Source organism: Callorhinus ursinus, unplaced genomic scaffold (assembly GCF_003265705.2).
Source record: "Callorhinus ursinus isolate GAN/ISIS: 27379988/994484 unplaced genomic scaffold, GSC_fseal_2.0 scaffold4, whole genome shotgun sequence".
Taxonomy (NCBI): domain Eukaryota; kingdom Metazoa; phylum Chordata; class Mammalia; order Carnivora; family Otariidae; genus Callorhinus; species Callorhinus ursinus.
This window is the reverse complement of record NW_027397066.1, coordinates 70,718,095-70,739,460: the sequence shown is the minus strand read 5'-3', so window position 1 is coordinate 70,739,460 and position 21,366 is coordinate 70,718,095. Positions and strand designations below refer to the sequence as shown.

Below are 21,366 nucleotides of genomic sequence, written 5' to 3'. Positions count from 1 at the left end.
ATTTGAATAAAATTATAATAATGCTAATTTCCCAGTTTTAATAATCACACTCTGGTTTATGTAAGATATTAACATTTGGAGAAACTGGTTGAAGGTTATGCTTGTACTATTTTTACCACCATTATGTTAATCTGAAATTATTTCAAAATGAAAAAGGTTTTGACTGCTAGTCTCTCTATATGTAATTGGCATGTTCTGAGTAAAACTTAGATTTGCCCTTTTAAAATTCCAAGCCTGATGGTTAGAGGCTGAGAAATGCACACTGTGAGAAGGTAAAGATGAAAAGGTGCTGGTCTTGGTCATACTATGTCCGAGCAAGCAGCAGGGAGCTTGCCAGAGAGCTTCCCGCCCAGAGACCCAGTTACCTTTCTGATGTGTAAAGGAGGGCCAAGGGCCAACAACCAAGCAGAGACACCCACCAAGTTCTTAATCTGTGACTCTTTACATAAAATGGAATTTTTTTCAGAGTGCCTAGGGGGCTCAGTTGGTTAAGCATCGGCCTTCAGCTCAGGTCATGATCCCGGGGTCATGGGATCAAGCCCCAGTGTTGGGCTCCCTGCTCACTGGGGAGTCTGCTTCTCCCTCTCCCTCCTCTCCTTCCCCCCATCCCACTCATGCCCCCTCCCCTCAAATAAAGAAATAAAATCTTTTTAAAAAACAACAACAACAACAAACCAGAACTTGTATCTGCAAAAAGACAAACTAGGGCACCTGGGTGGTTCAGTCATTGAGCATCTGCCTTTGGCTCAGGTCATGATCCCGGGGTCCCTATTGATCTCCCTGCTCCATAGGGAGTCTGCTTCTCCCTCTGCCCCTCCTCCCACTCCCACTCATTCTCTTAATCTCTCTCTCTCTCTCAATAAATAAATAAAATTTTAAAAAAATAGACAAACTAAATATGAAACTTAGAGGCACCCAGAATACAGGAGAAAGGGGACTTAGAGTCATTTTAATTTATTATCATAAGCGTAAAGGAAAATATACAAGTTAAATAAACTACACCTGTTTTCCTAATAATTGGACATAATTACGTTTTTATGAATTTATTCTTCATGCTTCCTTCCTGTGTGTCTGCATGAGCTTATCACAAGGGCTCCCTGTGTTTGATAAATTTGAGCGGACGCTTGACCCTTTATTGTGCAATTAATACCATCTTTGAGCCTGATATTTAAAACTACAAGTAGCTATTAATTTCATAGTAGTTATTGTCCGGTAAGCAAGCACAAGTCTTAACTTAAAGATAAAGCTCTAGGCAGTACAGCCAGGTACGAAAGAAAACTGAGCTAAGTTGATATAACACAAGGCAAATAGATGGTCTAAGAAAAATTCAAAACCACCACTTCACTTAAATGGTGCCAAAGATGCAGTTTCAGTCAACCAGATGGTTTTCTATCATATAGACACTACTTGAATGTTAGTTCCTTTTCTAGGTTTCTAGTCACACCAATATGTTGAAAACAAGATGAACTTCATGGAAATGAAATCTGTGCAGCCGCTCAGGGCCCTGTGCTCAGAACGGCCCCACGATTGTTTTCATACTCTGCTGCCACCATCTTGAAAGTCATAATAATTTTGGAACAGGGGATCCCAGATTTTTGTTTTGTGCAGGGCCCTGCAAATTGTGGCAGGCTGAAGGTGCCTTGAACTACCAACCAGCTCTCATCCAGGACAAGATTTTGTGGATATCATGGCCTTCAGTGCCTCAAGCCCAGCCCCAACCCCTGTCCCATCAAGCTGAAAAGTAAGGTTCTAGCCTTAAGATTGTTATCATTTACCTAAAAGGTACTCAGTGAATGTTAATTTCCGTCCCTGTCCCTCTCTCCTTCGCATTCTTCCTTTCCTCTCTCCCTCTTCCTCTCCTCTCTCCCTCTTCCTCACTTTATTCTCCTTTTCTCCTTCCATTTCTTCCCCTCCTGATTCACCCACCACCTTAGCATTCTTCCTCCTTCATTCGCCTCTTCTCTCCCATTTCTGATGCCTCACATTCCCACTCCTCTCTCCCCCTTTCCTTTCTATCAAATCCTCTCCCACCCCCATTCCCCATTCAGGATGAGACCTTCAAGAGCTGGTACCCCAGGAGCCAGTGTGACTGGGAACAACCAGGCTTAGCGTTCCTGCTAATGCCGGCTCTGCGCTCCCAGAGTGACTGTGCTCTCAGGTCCTTTCGACCCGGCAGAGATGGAGTCAACTACTGACCCTTGACTTTTCCAAGGCACATTTAAAATTTGTATCCCTTGCTTTCTAATTTTCCCAGACTGAATGCCAGGAAATCCCCCTTTCAGTTAAAGGATGTGTTGGAAAACAAGTTGCTCTTTGGAAGGACCTGAAGATGAATCTGAGGGAGACGAGGTAGACCAGACACCTGGAGGGCTCCCGGAATCTTGGAAATCTGGGTAAGCCAGTCTGCCTGTAGTCACTCCTGTCAGCATGGAAACTGTTAATATGTTTTATTTGCACTTAGTAACCTGTCACCAGATGGGGTTAAGATCAGTCTGTACGTGCTTCACAGAAGGAACTGCTCTCTTTTTTCAAAACCTTGCTAAATATGAGAAAGGTAAGCATTATACATTTTGGCTGGCAGAGCTTAAACAAACACATCTGGGGGTGGTGCCAACACAAATGGCAGAAGTTGCTCTTGATTTGCCAGGACCCTTGCCAAGTGAAGGCCTGATGATTTTGGTCTGAAGGACTTTGTGCAGTTTCATAAAAGAAAATTCATTATTTGAACTGAAACATGATCCAGGATCGCACAGAGGAGTATCTTATCTTAGTTCAGTCAAGGTAAGAGATGCACTAATCTTGAGTAGGTTCTGGAAAAGAAGTCATAATTCTTACTCTTACTGATGGGGGCAAAGTACAAAGAGCCCCTTCAATATTGCTTGCTTTTTTTTTATTAAGGGACTGTGGATTTCTTTCTTCTTTTTTTTAAGAATTTATTTATTTGTGGGGTGCCTGGATGGCTCAGTTGGTTAAGCAACTGCCTTCGGCTCAGGTCATGATCCTGGAGTCCCAGGATCGAGTCCCACATCAGGCTCCCTGCTCAGCGGGGAGTCGGCTTCTCCCTCTGACCCTCCCCCATCTCATGCTCTCTCTCTCTCGTTCTCTCTCTCAAATAAATAAATAAAATCTTTTAAAAAAATTTATTTGAGAGAGAGAGAATGAGTGAGGAGACGGGCAGAGGGAGAAGGGCAAGCAGACTCCTCGCTGAGCAGGGAGCCCAGTGTGGGGCTCGATCCCAGGACCCTGAGATCATGGCCTGAGCCAAAGTCAGATTCTTAACCAACTGAGCCACCCAGGAGCCCCAGGACTGTGGTTTTCTAGAAGCAGAGACATTGTGGTAGTAGATAGAGGGGAAAAAATTTTTTGTGGTTCAGTGACCAAAATGTATTTTGTCAAGCCAATAAGGGAATATGAGTAGTGTGCAGTAACACAAGATATTGTAGCAAATAAACTCCACATTTCCAGTGGTTAATTAATACAATGAAAACGTGTTTCTTACTCGTCTAAAGGACCCAGGTAGGTATGCCTGGTCAGAGGGCAGTTTTTCCAGGGTGCAAGTTCCTTCCTTCTTGAAGTTCATCTGTTTTCCAAGATCTCAGGGCTTTCTAAACTGGATGGTGTAAGAGAGAATGGAGAGGCCTCATCCACTTAAGATCCCATAGCCCAGCCACATCTATCAACAGATGAGTGGATAAACAAAATGTGGTAGATGCATGCAATGGAATATTATCCCACCTTTAAAAGGAAGGAAATTCTGACACATGCTACAACATGGGTGAATTTTGAAGACATCATGTTAAGCGAAGTTGGCCAGGGAGAAAAGGACAAATATTATAATTCCAGTTATATGAGGTACCTAGACTAGTCAAATATGTGTAGACAGGGGCACCTGGGTGGCTCAGTCAGTTGAGCATCTGACTCTTGGTTTGAGCTCAGGTCATGATCTCAGGGTCCTGGGATGGAGCCCCATGTCAGGCTCTGCACTCATGTGGAGTCTGCTTCAGATTCTCTCTCCCTGTCTCTCTCTCCATTCTCTCTCAAATAAATAAAATCTTTAAAAAAACAAAACAAAAAACCATATATGTGCAGACAGAAAGTAGAACGGTGGTGACCAAGAACTGGTGGGAGGAAGGAATGGGGAATTATTGTTTAAAACATACAGAGTTTCAACATCACTCATCATCAGGGAAATGTAAATCAAAACCACAATGAAATATCATCTTATACCTGTCAGGATGGCTAAAATAAAAAAAACACACACACACACACACAAGAACAACAGCTGTTGGCAAGGATGTGGAGAAAAAGGAACCCTCATGTACTATTGGTGGGAATGTTGGTGCAGCCACTGTGGAAAACAGTATGTAGGTTCCTCAAAAAATTAAAAATAGAGCTACCTTAAGATTCAGTAATCACTCTACTGGGTGTTTACCCAAAAAATACAAAAATTCTAATTCAAAGTGATATAGGCACCCCTGTTTATTGCAGCATTATTTACAATAGCCAAGATAAGGAAGCAGCCCATGTGTCCATTAACAAATGAATGGATAAAGAAGATGTGGTATAGGGGTCCTGGGAGGCTCATTAGTTGGACGTTGGACTCTTGGTTTCAGCTTAGATGATGATCTCAGGGTTGTAGGATTGAGCCCCCCATCGGGCTTCACACTCAGCACCAAGTCTGCTTGAGAGTCTCTCTCTCTTCCTCTCCCATTGTCCCCCACCCCTGCTCACATGCATGCTATCTTTTTCTCTCTAAAATAAAAATAAATAAATCATTTTTAAAAAGGGGAGTGTGCCTGGGTGGCTCAGTTGGTTAAGTGTCAGACTCTTGATTTTGGCTCAGGTCATGATTTCAGGGTCATGAGATTGAGCCCCACTTTGGGCTCTGCACTGGACGTGGAGCTTGCTTAAGATTCTCTCTTTCCCTCTCCCCCTTCCTCCCAACTCATTCTCTCTCTCTCTCTAAAGAAGAAGAAGAATATATGGTAGATATATACAATGGAATATTCCTAAGCCATAAAAAAGAATGTAATCTTGCCCCTTGCGATGACATGATGGAGCTGGAGAGTATAATGCTAAGCAAAACAAGTCAGTCAGAGAAAGACAAATACCATATGATCTCACTCATATGTGGAATTTAAGAAACAAAACAAATGAACAAAATATAAAAAAAAAGAGAGTGAGAGAGACAAACCAAGAAACAAACTAGAGAACAAACTGATGGTTACCAGAGGGGAGGTGTGTGGGAGGGGATGGGTAAAATAGGTAATGGGGATTAAAGAGTACATTTATCATGATGAGCACTGATAATGTATAGAATTGATGAATCACTATATCGTACACCTGAAATTAACATAACACTGTGTGTTAGCTATACTGGAATTCAAATTAAAAACTTAATTTTTAAAAAGTTTAAAAAATAATAAATATAGGGCGCCTGGGTGGCTCAGTTGGTTAAGCCACTGCCTTCGGCTCAGGTCATGATCCTGGAGTCCCAGGATCGAGTCCCACATCGGGCTCCCTGCTCAGCAGGGAGTCTGCTTCTCCCTCTGACCCTCTTCCCTCTCGTGCTCTCTATCTCTCATTCTCTCTCTCTCAAATAAATAAATAAAATCTTTAAATATATATATATAAATTAATTAAAAAGAGCTTTAGTTTGGGATGATGAAAAAGGTCTAGAGATGGATGGTGGTGATAATTATACAACAATGTGAATGTACTAACCAACACTGGACTGTAACTGAACCATTTAAAAATGGTTAAAACAGTAAATTTTATATTATGTATATTTTACCACAATAATACTACTAATAAAGGCTTCAGCCAAGAACTAGTTAAGAAAGCCTGGGAGCTAATAGCCCCTGGCTGGATAGCGAGTGAGAACACCACACTGTGAGAGGAAGCCCAGAGTTTGGGTGGACAGCTAGCCTTTTCTGCCATAACCAGGAAAGGGCAAATACTCAAGTATTCTTTTTAAAAATGATCCCGGCCTGATCCTCACTCATCCCTATTCAAATGAGATGTTTTCTGGGTCATTATTTGCTCTCAGTGTAAATAGTTTAAAATATTACCTATGTCGCTAGCATTTATTGAGCCCTTACCATGTGCCAACCAGTGCTATAAATGCCCTACACATATTAAATTATTTAACCAGAATAAAACCTTTATGAGGTAGATACTCTTGTTATCCTTATTTTAAAATACAGGACCTGAGGGGCACCTGGGTGGCTCAGTCCATTAAACATTCAGCTCTTGATTTCGGCTCAGGTCATGATCTCAGGGTTGTGAGATCGAGCCCCACATCGGCCTCACACTTGGCACAGAGTCTGCTGGAGATTCTCTCTCTCCTTCTCCCTCTGCTCCTCCCCTCACTTATGCTCTAAATAAAAAAACAAATAAAATCTTCAAAAAATAAAATACAGGACCTGAGGCACAAAGAGATTATGTAACTAAGCCAGGACACACAGCTACTGAATAGCATAGACAGGACTGGACCCACTGTCCGATAGAACCTGTATTCTTTTTTTTTTTAAGATTTTATTTATTTATTTGAGAAAGAATGAGAGACAGAAGCACGAGAGGGAAGAGGGTCAGAGGGAGAAGCAGACTCCCCACTGAGCAGGGAGCCCGATGTGGGACTCGATCCCGGGACTCCAGGATCATGACCTGAGCTGAAGGCAGTTGCTTAACCACCTGAGCCACCCAGGCGCCCTAGAACCTGTATTCTTGACCACTATACCATACTACCTTCTGGGAAGCTGTGCTATACTGACTAATCTGTGCTATATATGGTGAAGACAGTAGTTCAGCTGCTCCTAGTACTGGCTTAAACAATAGAGAAGGTTTAATTTCTCTTATTTTAAAAGTCTAAGCTGTTGGATGGTCCAGGAGAAGAAGGCAGTTCTGCTCTACAATATTGTTTAGGGACCCGGACTCTTCCTTTTGCTCCACCTTCCCTCAAGGTGTATCCCTTGTGATCCAGCACATCCTGGTTCAAGACCAAAGGAAGTGGGAAAGAGGAAGAGAAAGGAAAACAGCTTCCTTCTAAGGATATGATACACATAACACTTCCGTTCCTATAGTTCAGCCATAATTTAGTCATATTGTCACACGTAGTTATAAGGGGAGCTGAGAATTTAGTGTCCAGCTAGGCAGTCATGAACACATTCAAAACTCAGGGGAGATTTGATTATTAGCAATCTCTGCCATGCATGGTCATCACGTAAAAATCCTATGCTTAATCATCAGACCATATGTAGTAACCAGGTACCAGAGATGGAGAGTTACTAAGAAGAATTTGTATTGAAAGTGACTTGGAGAAATTCTAGGTCATAGAGAATAAGGTGAAAAGTAGTCTGTGGAAGTAGGTAGCACAGATTGGTGGTGGGATGAACCCTGATTTTGGATTCCAAAAGACTCAGGCTCTAATCTGCCTTGCCATTTACTAGTCATTTTCCATCTTCATATCTAAACCATCAGCAAATCCTGTCCACTCTTCACTCAAACCACATCTGTAATTCAACCCCTCCTCACTATGTGTCCTCTGCTGCCATCCTGGTCCAAGTCATTGTCTTGCTCTGCCCGGATTATTGCAACAGCCTCCTAGGTGTTCTCCCGGCTTCTTCCTGGGCCTCCTACAGTATTCCCCAGTAGTCAAAGTCATTCAAGCCTCAGCCCAAATGTCATATCCACAGGGTGTCCTTTCATGACCACCCCATCTACATCAACCTCTTTATCCTGCCAGTGTTCACTCTATCATATTTCTTTCCTAGCACCTCCTACTATCAGACACCTGTTTACTATTTATTTGCTTACTCATTCAATGGTTTTCTCCCTTCCATGAGAATGTAAGCTCCAAGAGAGCAAGCACCTTACCAGTCTTATTTACTACTGTATCTCAATGACTTGATACAGTAGCTGCTTTTTATTAGGTGTTAAATATTTCTTTTTTTTTTAAGGTTTTATTTATTTATTTATTTGACAGAGAGAGAGAGACACAGCGAGCGAGGAAACACAAGCAGGGGGAGTGGGAGAGGGAGAAGCAGGCCTCCCGCAGAGCAGGGAGCCCGATGCTGGGCTCGATCCCAGGACCCTGGGATCATGACCCGAGCCGAAGGCAGCCGCTCAACGACTGAGCCACCCAGGCGTCCCAGGTGTTAAATATTTCTTAAATAAATGAATGTGCAAGGGGTGCCTGGCTGGCTTGGTCAGTGGAGCTTGTGACTCTTGATCTTGATCAAATCCCACATTGGGTGTAAAGATTACTTAAAATAAATAAATAAGCTTGAAAAAAAATAAAATAAATGAAGGGGCAAGATAGTTTCATGAAGAAGTGTATCCATTAAGGGAACAGTAACCACTGTAACAGATAAATCCCCAAATCCCAGTGGCTTATAGAATAGAATTTTATTTATTATTTAAATGCAGTCCATTCAGGAGACCAAGCTAGTGTGTGTGTGTGTGTGTGTGTGTGTGTGTGTGTGTGTGTGTGTGTGTGTGTGTGGTTCTTTTCTCCTAGTGGGCTTTCATGTCCTCTGCATTCAGTCAGCACAGGGAATAAGATGATGGTGAATCAGCAGGGAAAGTTTTTGTAGACTAGAAGTGACATATATTACCTCCTCTTGATTTATTTTGGCTGGCGCTCATTCATATGGCTACTTCGTTCAAAATCTGTAAGTTTGAAGTCTGTTCCAAAATTTCTGATTCAAGGGGCAATTGGCTGGCTCAGTCAGTGAGCGTGTAACCCTTGCTCTCTAGGTCATGAGTTCAAGCTCCATGTTGGGCATCAAGCTTACTTTAAAAAATTTTCTTTTAAATGTGAAGCTGTCATTGATTAAGGAGTGCATCAAGTCAGTCACAGAAGCACTAAAATGTCTCCTCTTGTCCTGATGTTTCCGAAGACAGTAAAAAGGTCAAACATGAAAACCTAAAGAAAAATTGTTTATGTAAAATGCATTCATTTGTAACAGAATATCACAAATTTAAAGGAAAATAAAATTATAAAGTTAACTTTTGGTAAATACTTACGGCAATTATAAGTGAAAACATTACATTTTTTTCCAATAAGCTATGGTCAGGCTATTTTTCTTGGGTGTCCCTAGTGATGTCATATTGTCTTCCTCTTCTCTGTGACCTTATATAGAACAATCTCTGTAAAAATCAGTTTCTCCATTTATAACACATGTCTTCCTCCTCGGGCAAACAGTATTATAATTCAAACTTAAATACTGCATCTACAAGATAATTTTTTTGGGAAGAAACCAAATAATTAATCCCAGAAAACTAAGAACACCAGAAGAAAAGGGAAATGAAGCTCATGGGAGAGAAGGCAAGAGAACACAACTTTGATCTAATGAGTAGCATGGGAAATGGGACGGGAGGAAGGTGCGTGTGTAGCTTGTGCATATCTGAGTTGGAGATGTGGTAGTGTTTAATCACTTCCAGACAAAGTCACGTATACCACCGTGTCAGGGCTCTTAGAGCAATCTGCACTACCTTCTCATAACCTTTCTACACTGGATTACGACTGTCTGTTGCTCTCGGGCTTCTCCACTGGATCAAGTTCCTTGAGTGTAGGAACCTTGTCCTTCCTTCTTCAGATTCCCAGCTCTTCTATGGTGCCTCTGCACGGTAAGGCCTCAATTAATGTTTGGATGAAATTCTATGCTAACACTGTTGAAACGATGTTGAGAGAGGAATGCTTCCCACATCCTCCTCCAGAATGCCAGTAGAGAGACTTATAACCCCCAGGCAAGAGATTGGCTGCTATGTCTTTAAGAAACTGAATCACACAAGAGGGAACGTCTATAGATTTTGACACTGGGGGTCCCAAATGGAAACATCGAATGGTCTTCTGAAAAAAAACTACAGTGAACCAGCCCATGTCTCCAGAATTTGTTTGATTTTTTAGAACTGGAGACCCAAGATTGCCAGGTATTTGAAAAAAATATGCCTCCTGCATGGCAGATAAAGATCATAAACAATTTTTTAAAGACTAAAAATAATAAAGAGAGGAAAATAAAAACTTAAACTTTAATTGATATCCTCAGAGAGATATGAAAAGATATTGCATACAAGAAACAAAGAGGATATTATTAAAAGGAAACAAGAGACAACAAAATAGAGTTCTTGACAATTATAGATTAGACAGCAGACATAAAAAAATTCTGTGAAATCTTTGGCAGGTGAAATTGAGGAAATATCTAGAAAGAGGAACAAGAAGAGGGAAGAAATGGAAAATAAGGGGAAGGGTTTTTTGTTTTTTGGTTTTTTTTTTAGTCTATCCAGCATGCCCAGTATCTGTCTAATAGGAAGGCCAGAAAAATAAAGATATAATTAAAAATAAGAAAGAGAGGAAATTTGAATAAAACCAAAGAAAAGGGGCACCTGGGTGGCTCAGTCATTAAGCGTCTGCCTTTGGCTCAGGTCATGATTCCAGGGTCCTGGGATCGAGCCCCGCGTCGGGCTCCCTGCTCAGTGGGAAGCCTGCTTCTCCCTCTCCCACTCCCCCTGCTTGTGTTCCTGCTCTCACTGTCTCTCTCTCTGTCAAATAAATAAGTAAAATCTTAAAAAATAAAAAAAAAACAAGAAAGGTAACTAGAATTGATGGAAGTAATTGTCCAAACTGAAAGGGCAACTTACATGTGAGTGTCCAGTTTGAAAGATTGCTACTAACAGTGAATAAGAAAATATTTACACCAAAGTGCATGATCATGAAATTGCAAAACACTAAGGACAGAGCTGGTCCTAAACACTCATGGAGAGAAAAAAAAAAAAACTTCACATTTAAAAATTTGAGGAGAGGGCACCTGGGTGGCTCAGATGGTTAAGCGTCTGCCTTTGGCTCAGGTCATGATCCCAGGGTCCTGGGATCGAGTCCCGCATGGGGCTCCCTGCTCAGCGGGGAGCCTGCTTCTCCCTCTGCTTCTCTCTCTCTCTCTGTCTCTCATGAATAAATAAATAAAATCTTTAAAAAAAAAATCAGAAAAGTTTGAGGAGATGGGGCGCCCAGGTGACTCAACTGGTTAAGCATCCGACTCTTTTTTTTTTTTTTGAAGATTTTATTTATTTGAGAGAGAGAGAGAATGAGAGACAGAAAGCACGAGAGGGAGGAGGGTCAGAGGGAGAAGCAGACTCCCCCCTGAGCAGGGAGCCCGATGTGGGGCTCAATCCCGGACTCCAGGATCATGACCTGAGCCGAAGGCAGTCGCTTAACCAACCGAGCCACCCAGGGGCCCAAGCACCCAGCTCTTGGTTTCAGTTCAAGTCATGATCTCAGGGTAATGGGATTGAGCCGCACATTGGGCTCCGTGCTCAGTGCAGAGTCTGCTTGTCCCTCTCTCTCTGCTCCTCCTCATGCTCTCTTTCTCTCATAAATAAATAAATAAATAAATAAATAAATAAATAAATAAAACCTTTAAAAAAAGTTTGAGGAGGTAACGGTATCACACTTCTCAACAGTAACATTAGGGAGCTAAAAACCTAGGGAGCGATGCCTACAAAATTCTGAGGAGGTATCATTTTAAAACTAGAGTTCTATGAGAAAATTATCAAGAAAATATAGGGTAGAGGGAGACATCCTCAGAGATGCAAGTTTGAAAATGTAAATGCAAGAATTGAAAGCTTGTCAACCTGCTATATGGCCTTTCTCAGGCGGTAACCAGAAGATATGGTTCATCAAAATGACCAGATAAACTAAGATAATACCTATTGCAAGAATTAGAAGAAAACCAGGGAAATACAAGAGAGCTGAAGTTATAGCAAGCCTCCCGAATGACAAGTCCAGATCCGAGCAGGAGGCAGAGGATTTCCAGGAGGGCTACCTCCATAATGTGCTGGAGCCAACTTGTACAGGCTCACAGGAATACACTTTGTGCTTCTCTTTGCAACCCTGCATTCAGTGACATCACGACTGGCAGCTTGAAATGGGTCATATGTAAATCTGTATTTACACAGTGGAAGGGGAAAAGCTAAACTTCAGAGTTCAGGTGCCCCAACCCCCCAAGGACAGCTAGTTGTTAATCATTTACCAGCCCACTCCTGAACTTAGTAGATTTGCTGTTAAGTTTGACTATGTGGAAATTTATAGTAAGAGGTATTTTACAAAGCTATTGGGAATGTGGGAAACTTTAGCCATAATTTCAAAACTAAACAAGTAGGGAAAAAATGAGGTAGTTACTATCTCTAGGAAAAACAAAGTACACAGTAAAAATACTATAATTATAACACATTATCTGGCTCAGCTATGAGCAAATTTTATGTAATCATAATAATGAAAACCCTGAATATGGATGTAATCAAAATTGGAGTATCATGATATTGGAGAGAAGAAAAGAGGGGAAAAGGTCCGTGAAAGGGAGCAAAAATCTTCACCTGTCATACTGGAACTGGAGGCAGGCATGAGAACGTCCCTTCTAAGATTTCTAACTGCAGGGAACAAACATATCAGTCCAATGGGCCCAGTCGCTGCACTTTGAAATCCATCATTACATTTATGTGGAGTCCATACTTCTCATGGGCTGCTCCCAGCAGGGACTGAGAGAGAAAGGGTTATTAAGGTAAACTGGTTTCTGGGAGATAGGGGATTTCTCCAAGGGGTGACTATGATTCAAGGAGTCCCCAAGGGCCTTGCTGACCTTTCCTTTGAATTGTTCTGCTCTATAAAGTGATTCTACCCAGACTTAACTCCTTTCCCTCTCTCTGACTTAGTAAGACCCACAGAGCAGTCTGATAGCACTTCAGTTTTCCCTTGGTTCTCTCTCCATTTTTCCTTATAGGCATTTCCCTAATAAATTCCCCCACTTTTGGGCGCCTGGGTGGCTCAGTTGGTTAAGCAACTGCCTTCGGCTCAGGTCATGATCCTGGAGTCCCGGGATCAAGTCCCGCATCGGTCTCCCTGCTCAGCAGGGAGTCTGCTTCTCCCTCTGACCCTCTTCCCTCTTGTGCTCTCTCTCTCTCTATCTCATTCTCTCTCTCAAATAAATAAATAAAATCTTTTAAAAAAATAAATAAATAAATTCCCCACTTTTGTGTCTGCCTCTTGGAGGGTCTGGACTAACACAGAAGTCCATTAATAATACCTAAAAATCATCAAAATATGGCTGTATATACATTATTTTCCTAGAATATGCATATATATACACATATTTAAAAAATCGAGTAGTGCTAAAGACTTCTAAAAATATATGCCCCTTTATCATTTCTTTTAGCTATTTTTTTTACATTTACATGCATATTTTTAAGCAAATTGTTTTTAAAATGACAGACCACTGCTGTAGACATTGCTTCCTTCAGATTGTTGAGGGAAACCAAGATTTTATCTTGATTTTATAAGCTGTACTTCTAGAAGACGGTCAGTCTATACAATGACTCCTTGCACTTTCATTTGGGCATCAGTGGTTTCAGGCTGATTCATTAAACTCCTTGCAGACAGCTCCACCAAGAGGGAGCAAAATAATCAGCCATCGAAGGGCCTATTCTGAAATGAAAGCACTATTTGCAATGTCCTTGAGTTGTTGTTTCTATGTTTAATATATGTGGAAGAATAATTTTTAGAGATGTTATTTTTCCCTCCTATCCTCCCCATTTTGGGTAGGACACGTGCTTCGTATTATTTTGCCTTAGAATTTTTGCAGAGGCCATCAAAAGTGGTATAAATCCTCAAAAAGTTCACTAGAACTTTCACATAAAATCCAGGAGAGTAACTTTTCACACTTATAAAAAATGTCTTATATGCTACGACCGTTTATTAAAACATTATATCTTATTATCTAAAAACAATAATAGGAGCACCTTGGTAGCTCAGTCGTTAAGCGTCTGCCTTTGGCTCAGGTCATAATCCCAGGGTCCTGGGATCGAGCCCCACATCGGGCTCCCTGCTTCTCCCTCTCCCACTCCCCCTGCTTGTGTTCCCACTCTCGCTGTCTCTCTCTCTGTCAAATAAATAAATAAATAATCTTAAAAAAAAAAAAAAGTAAAACCAATAATAACCCATTCACCATCTTCATGATCAAGATTATTTTCCCATGCTGTGCTCAAATTTTTATAAAAAAAGTTACCTAATCCTAATCCTTTAAGGTTTTCACTGAAAATGTAGTGGGAAATTCTAGTTAAATTGATAGACTGAGACCTAAACTTATCGCCTTCCTTTTCATAATTTCTCTAAAATATCAATTAAGGAAACTTTAGAAAGTATAGAAGGACAGAATGTTAAAAAAAAAAAAAAAGACTACAACAGGGGCGTCTGGGTGGCTCAGTCATTAAATGCCTGCCTTGGGCTCAGGTCATGATCCCAGGGTCCTGGGATAGAGCCCCGCATCGGGCTCCCTGCTCAGTGGGAAGCCCACTTCTCCCTCTCCCGCTCCCCCTGCCTGTGTTCCCTCTCTCACTGTGTCTCTCTCTGTCAAATAAATAAATAAAATCTTAAAAAAAAAAGACTACAACACAGAAGAATGTAGAAAGCAGATGGATGTGTGCCAAGTAATTTAGCAGAACAGAAAAAAGCTGAACCTAAACCCCAGAAACCAAAAAGAAACAAACTAATCTTTGCACATAACTTTTGAGTAAATTAAAGTAAAACAAGCAAAGAAGTGTGATATCTTCAAGTTTTAAGGTACTGTATAGGACATAAGATATTCTTAGAACAAGAAAAATGCACTATTTTATAAAAGGAACATTTTGAGGGGTGCCTGGGTGGCTCAGCTGGTTAAGCATCTGACTTCAGCTCAGGTTATGATCTTGAGGTCCTAGGATCTAGCCCTAAGTCAGGTTTGGCGCTCAGCGGGGAGTCTACTTGTCCTTTCCCCTCTCCCTCTGCCCCTCCCCCTGCTTGTGGTCTCTCTCTCTCTCTTTTTTTCTTTCTCTCAAATAAATGAATAAAATCTTTTTTTTTAATTTAGTTACGAGAGAGTGAGAGCATTCATGAGCAGAGGGGGAGGGAGAAACAGACTCCTCATGAAGTGTGAAGCCCCATGTGGGGCTCTATCCCAGGACCCTGAGATCATGACCCCAGTAGAAGGCAGAGGCCCAACCGAGTCACCCAGGCACCCCTGAATAAAATCTTAAAAAAAAAAAGGAACATTTTGAAAACAAAAGGGAAAATCTTGGAGTTTAGATATATTATGGACATTAGAAAGGCAAAAAAAGAAGGGAGGGCTCCTGGGTGACTCCTCCCTGCTCAGCAAGGAGCCTACTTCTCCGTCTCCCCCTACCACTCCCCCGGCTTCTGCTTTTGCTCACTCGCCTGCTCTCTCTCTCAAATAAATAAATAAATAAATAAATAAAATCTTTAAAAAAAAAAAAAAAGAAGGTAAAGCCAAGGAAATTTCACAGAGATTTAAAATAAAAAGAAAGATTAAAAAAAAACAAAACAAAACAAGAGAACCAGAAGAGTTCTAGATAATAAAAGAAAGAGAGGGAGGAAATTAACAAAAAATTATTACCAAAAAATTCCCCTATTCATTTAGTCATGAATTTATTCGTTCACTTTTAGTGAGTACCTACTATGTTCCAGACCCTGTGCTAGATGATGAGAACTCAGCAGTCAACAGTAAAGCAGTAAAATTCCTGATCTCATGGAACTCACTCAGAAATGAAAGTTATAACTCTTCAGATAGAGCCCACTGAATATCATATGCAATAAATTAAAAAATATTGGCAGTAAAGCACATCAACATAAATTTTCAGAACACCAGGATGATGAAAATCTCCTAAAATCTTCCACAAAGAGAAAAAGTTTACATACAAAATCTTGTGAATGAAAAAAATAGGCTTCTCAACATACACACAGGAACTAGGAGACTATGGAACAATGTCTTCATAATCCCAGAAGAAATTATTTTCTACTGAAAATTAAATTCCCAGCCAAATCAACGTGAGGGTAGAATATAGTCATCTTCAAATGTTCCAAGTTTTCAAACTTTTATTTATCATGTAGCTTTTATTGGGAAGCTACTTAGAAGAGGTTCTCCACACAATGGAAAGTTAACTAAAAAAGATGTAGGATCTAGGGAATAGGGAATCCAACACAAGAAAGGCAAAGGAAGTTCCAGGATGATAGTTGTGCATCAGACCTAGAGAGCAACCAATCCCATTTGGAACAGAAGGCCACGGAGCTCCAGGGAGTAGCTGTTTGCAGAAAGAGTGAGAGCAAGAGAATGGGGTTTCAGGGAGTAGATTACCTGATACATATGTATAACTTAAGAGGATATTTATCCTGCCATCAAGCATTATGAATGAATGAATAAAGGATGGGTTAATAAAATAAGAATACACTAAAAACAAAAAAGGCAAATTTTTGCAGGTGTAAGATAACTAATTTGTTGAAAGTAATTAAGAATATGTAAAATAGGGGCGCCTGGGTTGCTTAGTTGGTTGCGTGTCTGACCGATTTCAGCTCAGGGTCATGAAATGGAGCCCCATCTTGGGCTCCGTTCTGAGCATGGAACCTGCTTGAGATTCTCTCTCTCTCCGCCTCTCTCTCTCTCTCTCCCACAGCCCCTCCCCTCCTTCATACCCATGCTCTCACTCTCTCTCTCTCTAAAAAAATAAAAAAAAGAATATGTAAAATCGGAGAAAAAAGAGTGAACATGTTATTTATCAGGAAATAAATAGCTGTCAGCCAGTTGAAATTAAGCAGACTGTTTTTTTGCCCTTGTTTCCCTTGCCTCAGGGGCCGTGCCTAGAAAAAATTTTGCTATGACCAATGCCGGAGACATTACTGCCTGTGCTCTCTTCTAGGATTTTTATGGTTTCAGATCTCACATTTAGGTCCTTAATCCATTTTGAGGTTTTTAAAAAGATTTTATTTATTTATTTATTTATTCATTCATTTATTTATTTATTTATTTATTTATCAGAGATTGAGAGAGAGAGGGAACACAAGCAGGGAGAGCTGGAGAGGGAAAAAGCAGGCTCCCCGCTGAGCAGGGAGCCCAATACGGGTCTCGATCCCAGGACCCTAGGATCATGACCTGAGCCGAAGGCAGATGCTTAACTGACTGAGCCACCCAGGCGTGCCCATTTTGATTTTATTTTTGTGTATGGTATAAGAAAGTGGCCCAGTTTCATTCTTTTACCTGTAGCTGTCCAGTTCCCCAACACCATTTGTTGAAGGGACTTTTTTCCATTGCATATTCTTGCCTCTTCTGTATTGGGACAACATCAAAATAAAAAGCTTCTGCACAGCAAAGGAAATAGTCAACAAAACTAAAAGACAACCTACTGAATGGGAGAAGATATTTGCAAATGACATATCCAATGAAGGGTTAATATCCAATATAGAGGATGTTGGATATTAATTTAGAGAACTTGTACAACTCGACACCAAAAAACCCAGATAATCCAATTAAAAATGGGCAGAAGACATGAACAGAGATTTCTCCAAAGACATACGGATGGCCAACAGACACGTGAAAAACTACTCAACATGGCTTATTATCAGGGAAATGTAAATCAACAATGAGATGTCACCTCACAGCTCTCAGAATGGTGAAAATCAAAAACACAAGAAACAAGTATTGGTGAGGATGTAAAGAAAAAGGAACCCTCATGCACTGTGGGTGGGAATGCAAACTGGTACAGCCACGTGGGAAACAGGATGGAGGTTCCTCAAAAAAGTTAAAAATAAAGCTACCCTAAGATTCAGTAATCACTCTACTGGGAATTTACTCAAAAAATACAAAAACACTAATTCGAAGGGATACATGCACCCCTATGTTTATTGTGGCCTTATTTACAATAGCCAAATTATGGAAGCAGCCCACGTGTCCATCAATAGATGAATGGAGTGGGCACCTGGGTGGCTCAGATGGTTGAGCGTCTGCCTTCAGCTCAGGTCATGATCCCAGGGTCCTGGGATCGAGCCCCGCATCGGGCTCCCTGCTCCGTGGGGAGCCTGCTTCTCCCTCTGCCTCTGCCTCTCCCCCTGCTCATGCTCTCTCTCTCTCGCTCTCTCTCTCTGTACCTCTGTGTCTCAAATGAATAAATAAAATCTTTAAATAAAATAAAATAAAATAAAATAAAACAAAATAAATAGATGAATGGATAAAGAAGATGTGGTATATGTACACAATGGAATATTATTCAGCCAGAAAAAAAGAATGAAATTTTGCCATTTGCAACGACATGGGTGAAGCTAGAGAGTATAATGCTAAGTGAAATAAGTCAGTCAGAGAAAAACAACTATCATATGATCTCACTCATTTGTGGAATTTAAAGAAACAACAAATGAACAAAGGGGAAGGGGAGGAGACCAACCAAAAACAGACTCTTAACTATAGAGAATAGTTACCTGAGGGGAGGTGGCAAGGGAATGGGAGAAAGAGATGAAGGGGGTTAAGAGTACACTTATTAGGATGAGCACTGAGTTATGTGTAGAATTGTTGAATCACCATATTGCACACCTGAAACTAATATAACACTGTATGTTAACCATGCTGGAATTAAAAAACAAACAAAAGAAACAAAAAACAAAACCAAAAATACACACAGACGAGTGGGGATGATGGTGGTAGCGAGGGCAGGAGAGGAGGAGTACTTGGACTTTTTTTTTTTTTTTTTAGTTTTTCTGCTAATTCCAACAGTTTACACATCTTGAGGTCAGTTTCTATTAATTCCTGTTTTTCTTGATTTTGTGTTCACTCTTTCCTGCTTCTTGGTGTGTCTAGAAAAATTTTAGTTTTGTGCAGAACATTGTGAATAATACATTGTTTAAAATTGTTTGAAAATAAGTAGATGTTTCTTCTGGTGAGAAGGATGATGGGGGGATGAGTATGGCAGAGGATACTGCTTTTCATTACAAGTCTTATTAAAATCTGAATACATGTATTTCTCCAATAAAAATTTAAATTATAAAAATATAGTTAAAATTGATGCTACTTGAAGCAGTTGTCATACAATGTATAATAAAATAGAAAAATGATTACTTGATAAATCTGTTTTATTTCACAAATTTTTAAAAAGTGCTCTTTTTCTGGCTAGTTCAGGTACTCACCGAATTTGAAGAAAGAACAAAGGAATAAGTCATCCGTGAAAATAAGTCCTGGTCCGTTACCCTAGAACAAAGAGAAATTAGGTAACTACACCTATTGTGTGAGCATTTCATAATGTGTAGAATTGTTGAATCACTATATTGTGCTCCTGAACCTAATGTAGCATTGTCTGTCAACTATAATTCAATAGTAAAAAAAATTTTATTGATTTTCACTTATTTATTTTTAAGTAGGCTCCATGTCCAACGTGGAGCCCAATAAAAGGCTTGAACTCACAACCCTATTATCAAGACCTGAGCTGAGATCAAGAACTGGATGCTTAATTCACTGAGCTACCCAGATGCCCCAGTAGTTTAAAAAAAAAAAAAAATTTAAATCAGGAAAGGGCTAAAGCAATTTAGGCAGTGGGTCAACAGTGGATCATTAAATAGGCAGATGGTTCTGATCTGCCTTCTGCTCACCATCTCTCATTTTTCATGGAAGTCATGTTTGTAAGGGAACTCTGAGTCATTTTGCAGCAAGATTAGACTCATATTCTCTTTCCTTCCTAAAAGGGAAGTGGCAATAAATTCTCAGTGTCAGAAGATGTAAGAGGAAAAAATGTTAAATATTTGTAAAGTATTAAACACAGGGAATAAAACTGGAAAAGAGAGAGAGAGAGCACAAGTGCACTAAAGAAAATTTTATAACTTGCAATTTTTATTATTATATAAACCTTGGGCAAATGACTCTGAAGTCTCATCTGAGATGGATTTAGTACTGATCCAGGAAAATAACTCTGTAAATTCCCCAAGCATTTAAAATAAAAGAAGTATTCTTTAAATTCTTTCATGTAAAGTTTAGCTAAATAAGTAAAACACAGAGGTTCTCCAAGAAAGAGAAATAATGGAATGAATAAAAGGACAAAAACTCCTATCCACCCCTCGATGATTAATGATACAATAAAGATGAAAAAAATGTATTTCCCTATAATCCATTCTTGGTCATGTACCCATTAATCGTTTGTCCTCCCCTTCACCTACTAATATCATGCTTAATAATGTCTATCAAATGGACTGCAGACTGTCTTTATAGTACATAAGGGAAAACAGCAACAGTGATTAAAGTAGCCCTTCTCCTCCCTCCTTCCTTTTGTTCTTCCTCTTCCTCCTTTTTTTCAAACAATCTGTTTAAATAGGGACAAATGGTGAGGGATGAGGGCATGGAGTATCTCAGCTTTGCTTTTCACAGCAATAAAGAGAAATTCGTTAATTACACTAGCAGAGGTTCTGCATCAAATTAGAGTCTTAAGGAAAGGAGATGCAAACAGAAAGAATTACCAAATCAACAATATTTGGGTCAAAGGTGAAGTATTTCTCTGTCTATGGAGTCCGTAACAATTATTCCAGCTAGAGCTATTTGAAGCTATTTGGCAAAACCAACTAAAAAAAAAAAAAATAGACTACAAAAGTAAAGATGAAATATTACTTCCTCCCAAGATGTGGCACTAAGTAGTTCTGGCCTTAGCATGACCTTTCCAAATCTGTTTTTCTAGTGCGTTGAAGCAGAAAAATCAAATTTACCAGAATTCCCTTCAGGGAGAGGGCTGTATTTGTGCAGAAGACAAGCCTTGTCGCATCTGTGTATGTTGGAAGCTCAGAAAGGAGAGCGTCTGAATGTGGGTAAAATGCCCTATGTAGGACAAGGGGATGGATTGTGTGGTAGCTTCAGAAAAGGAGGGGCGAGACACAGGGGTGGAAGGAGGATGAAGAAAGCCCACGATGTGACATCTCTTGAAGACTGCCACTGCCATTCTTCATGCAGATCTCCTGGAAAAATCATGGAAGCCTTGAGGTGAGTGAGTAGAAAGTGGTGAAGGTACAGATTTCATCTCCAGGATCTCGTGGGGGCTGATTGGAGATACCTCTGAAGGGAAGAGGAATGGTGACGGCAGAGGAAAGCATGAGGCATCAAGAGGACATCAGACCCTCACAGACCATGATACTAGGGTTTTGAACCAAGCTTGGCCAACTCTTTGAGAGGCCAGGTGCCCAAATGACATAGAGGTAACACGTTACTTGTTGACCGAGAAAAGAGGCAGAGCAGAAATAAAACAAAAGCATTTATCTGGGGGTCTCAGAATTGCAATTCAGGGAGCACAGACATGGGTAGCAACCCAAATTGTGTGCCCCTAGGGAACAAAAATCAGGGGTTTTAGGGGCGCCTGGGTGGCTCAGTCGTTAAGCGTCTGCCTTCGGCTCAGGTCATGCTCCCAGGGTCCTAGGGTTGAGCCCTGTGTCGGGCTCCCTGCTCCGCAGGAAGCCTGCTTCTCCCTCTCCCACTCCCCCTGCTTGTGTTCCCTCTCTGGCTGTGTCTCTCTGTCAAATAAATAAATAAA

The 21,366-nt window shown here is 40.6% G+C and overlaps 1 protein-coding gene across 3 annotated transcripts in view; it reads left to right on the top strand.

Annotated features, from left to right (window-relative positions):
* The window catches only part of HSD17B13 (hydroxysteroid 17-beta dehydrogenase 13), a 51,709-nt gene extending 30,646 nt beyond the window's left edge, over positions 1–21,063 (top strand). The window contains exons 7-9 of one of the 3 annotated variants that reach the window (XR_012377972.1): positions 2,255–2,393; positions 18,984–19,072; positions 20,524–21,063. Coding sequence is in view for 1 of the 3 variants with exons in the window: in XM_073891921.1 (XP_073748022.1) it covers positions 2,255–2,327 (73 nt within the window). In the remaining 2 variants the exon portion in view is untranslated. Of the gene's footprint in view, positions 1–2,254; positions 2,537–18,978; positions 19,073–20,523 lie in introns of those variants that run through there. The other 2 variants (XR_012377971.1, XM_073891921.1) reach the window with 2 other exon arrangements.
* The last annotated feature ends 303 nt before the right edge of the window (positions 21,064–21,366 follow it).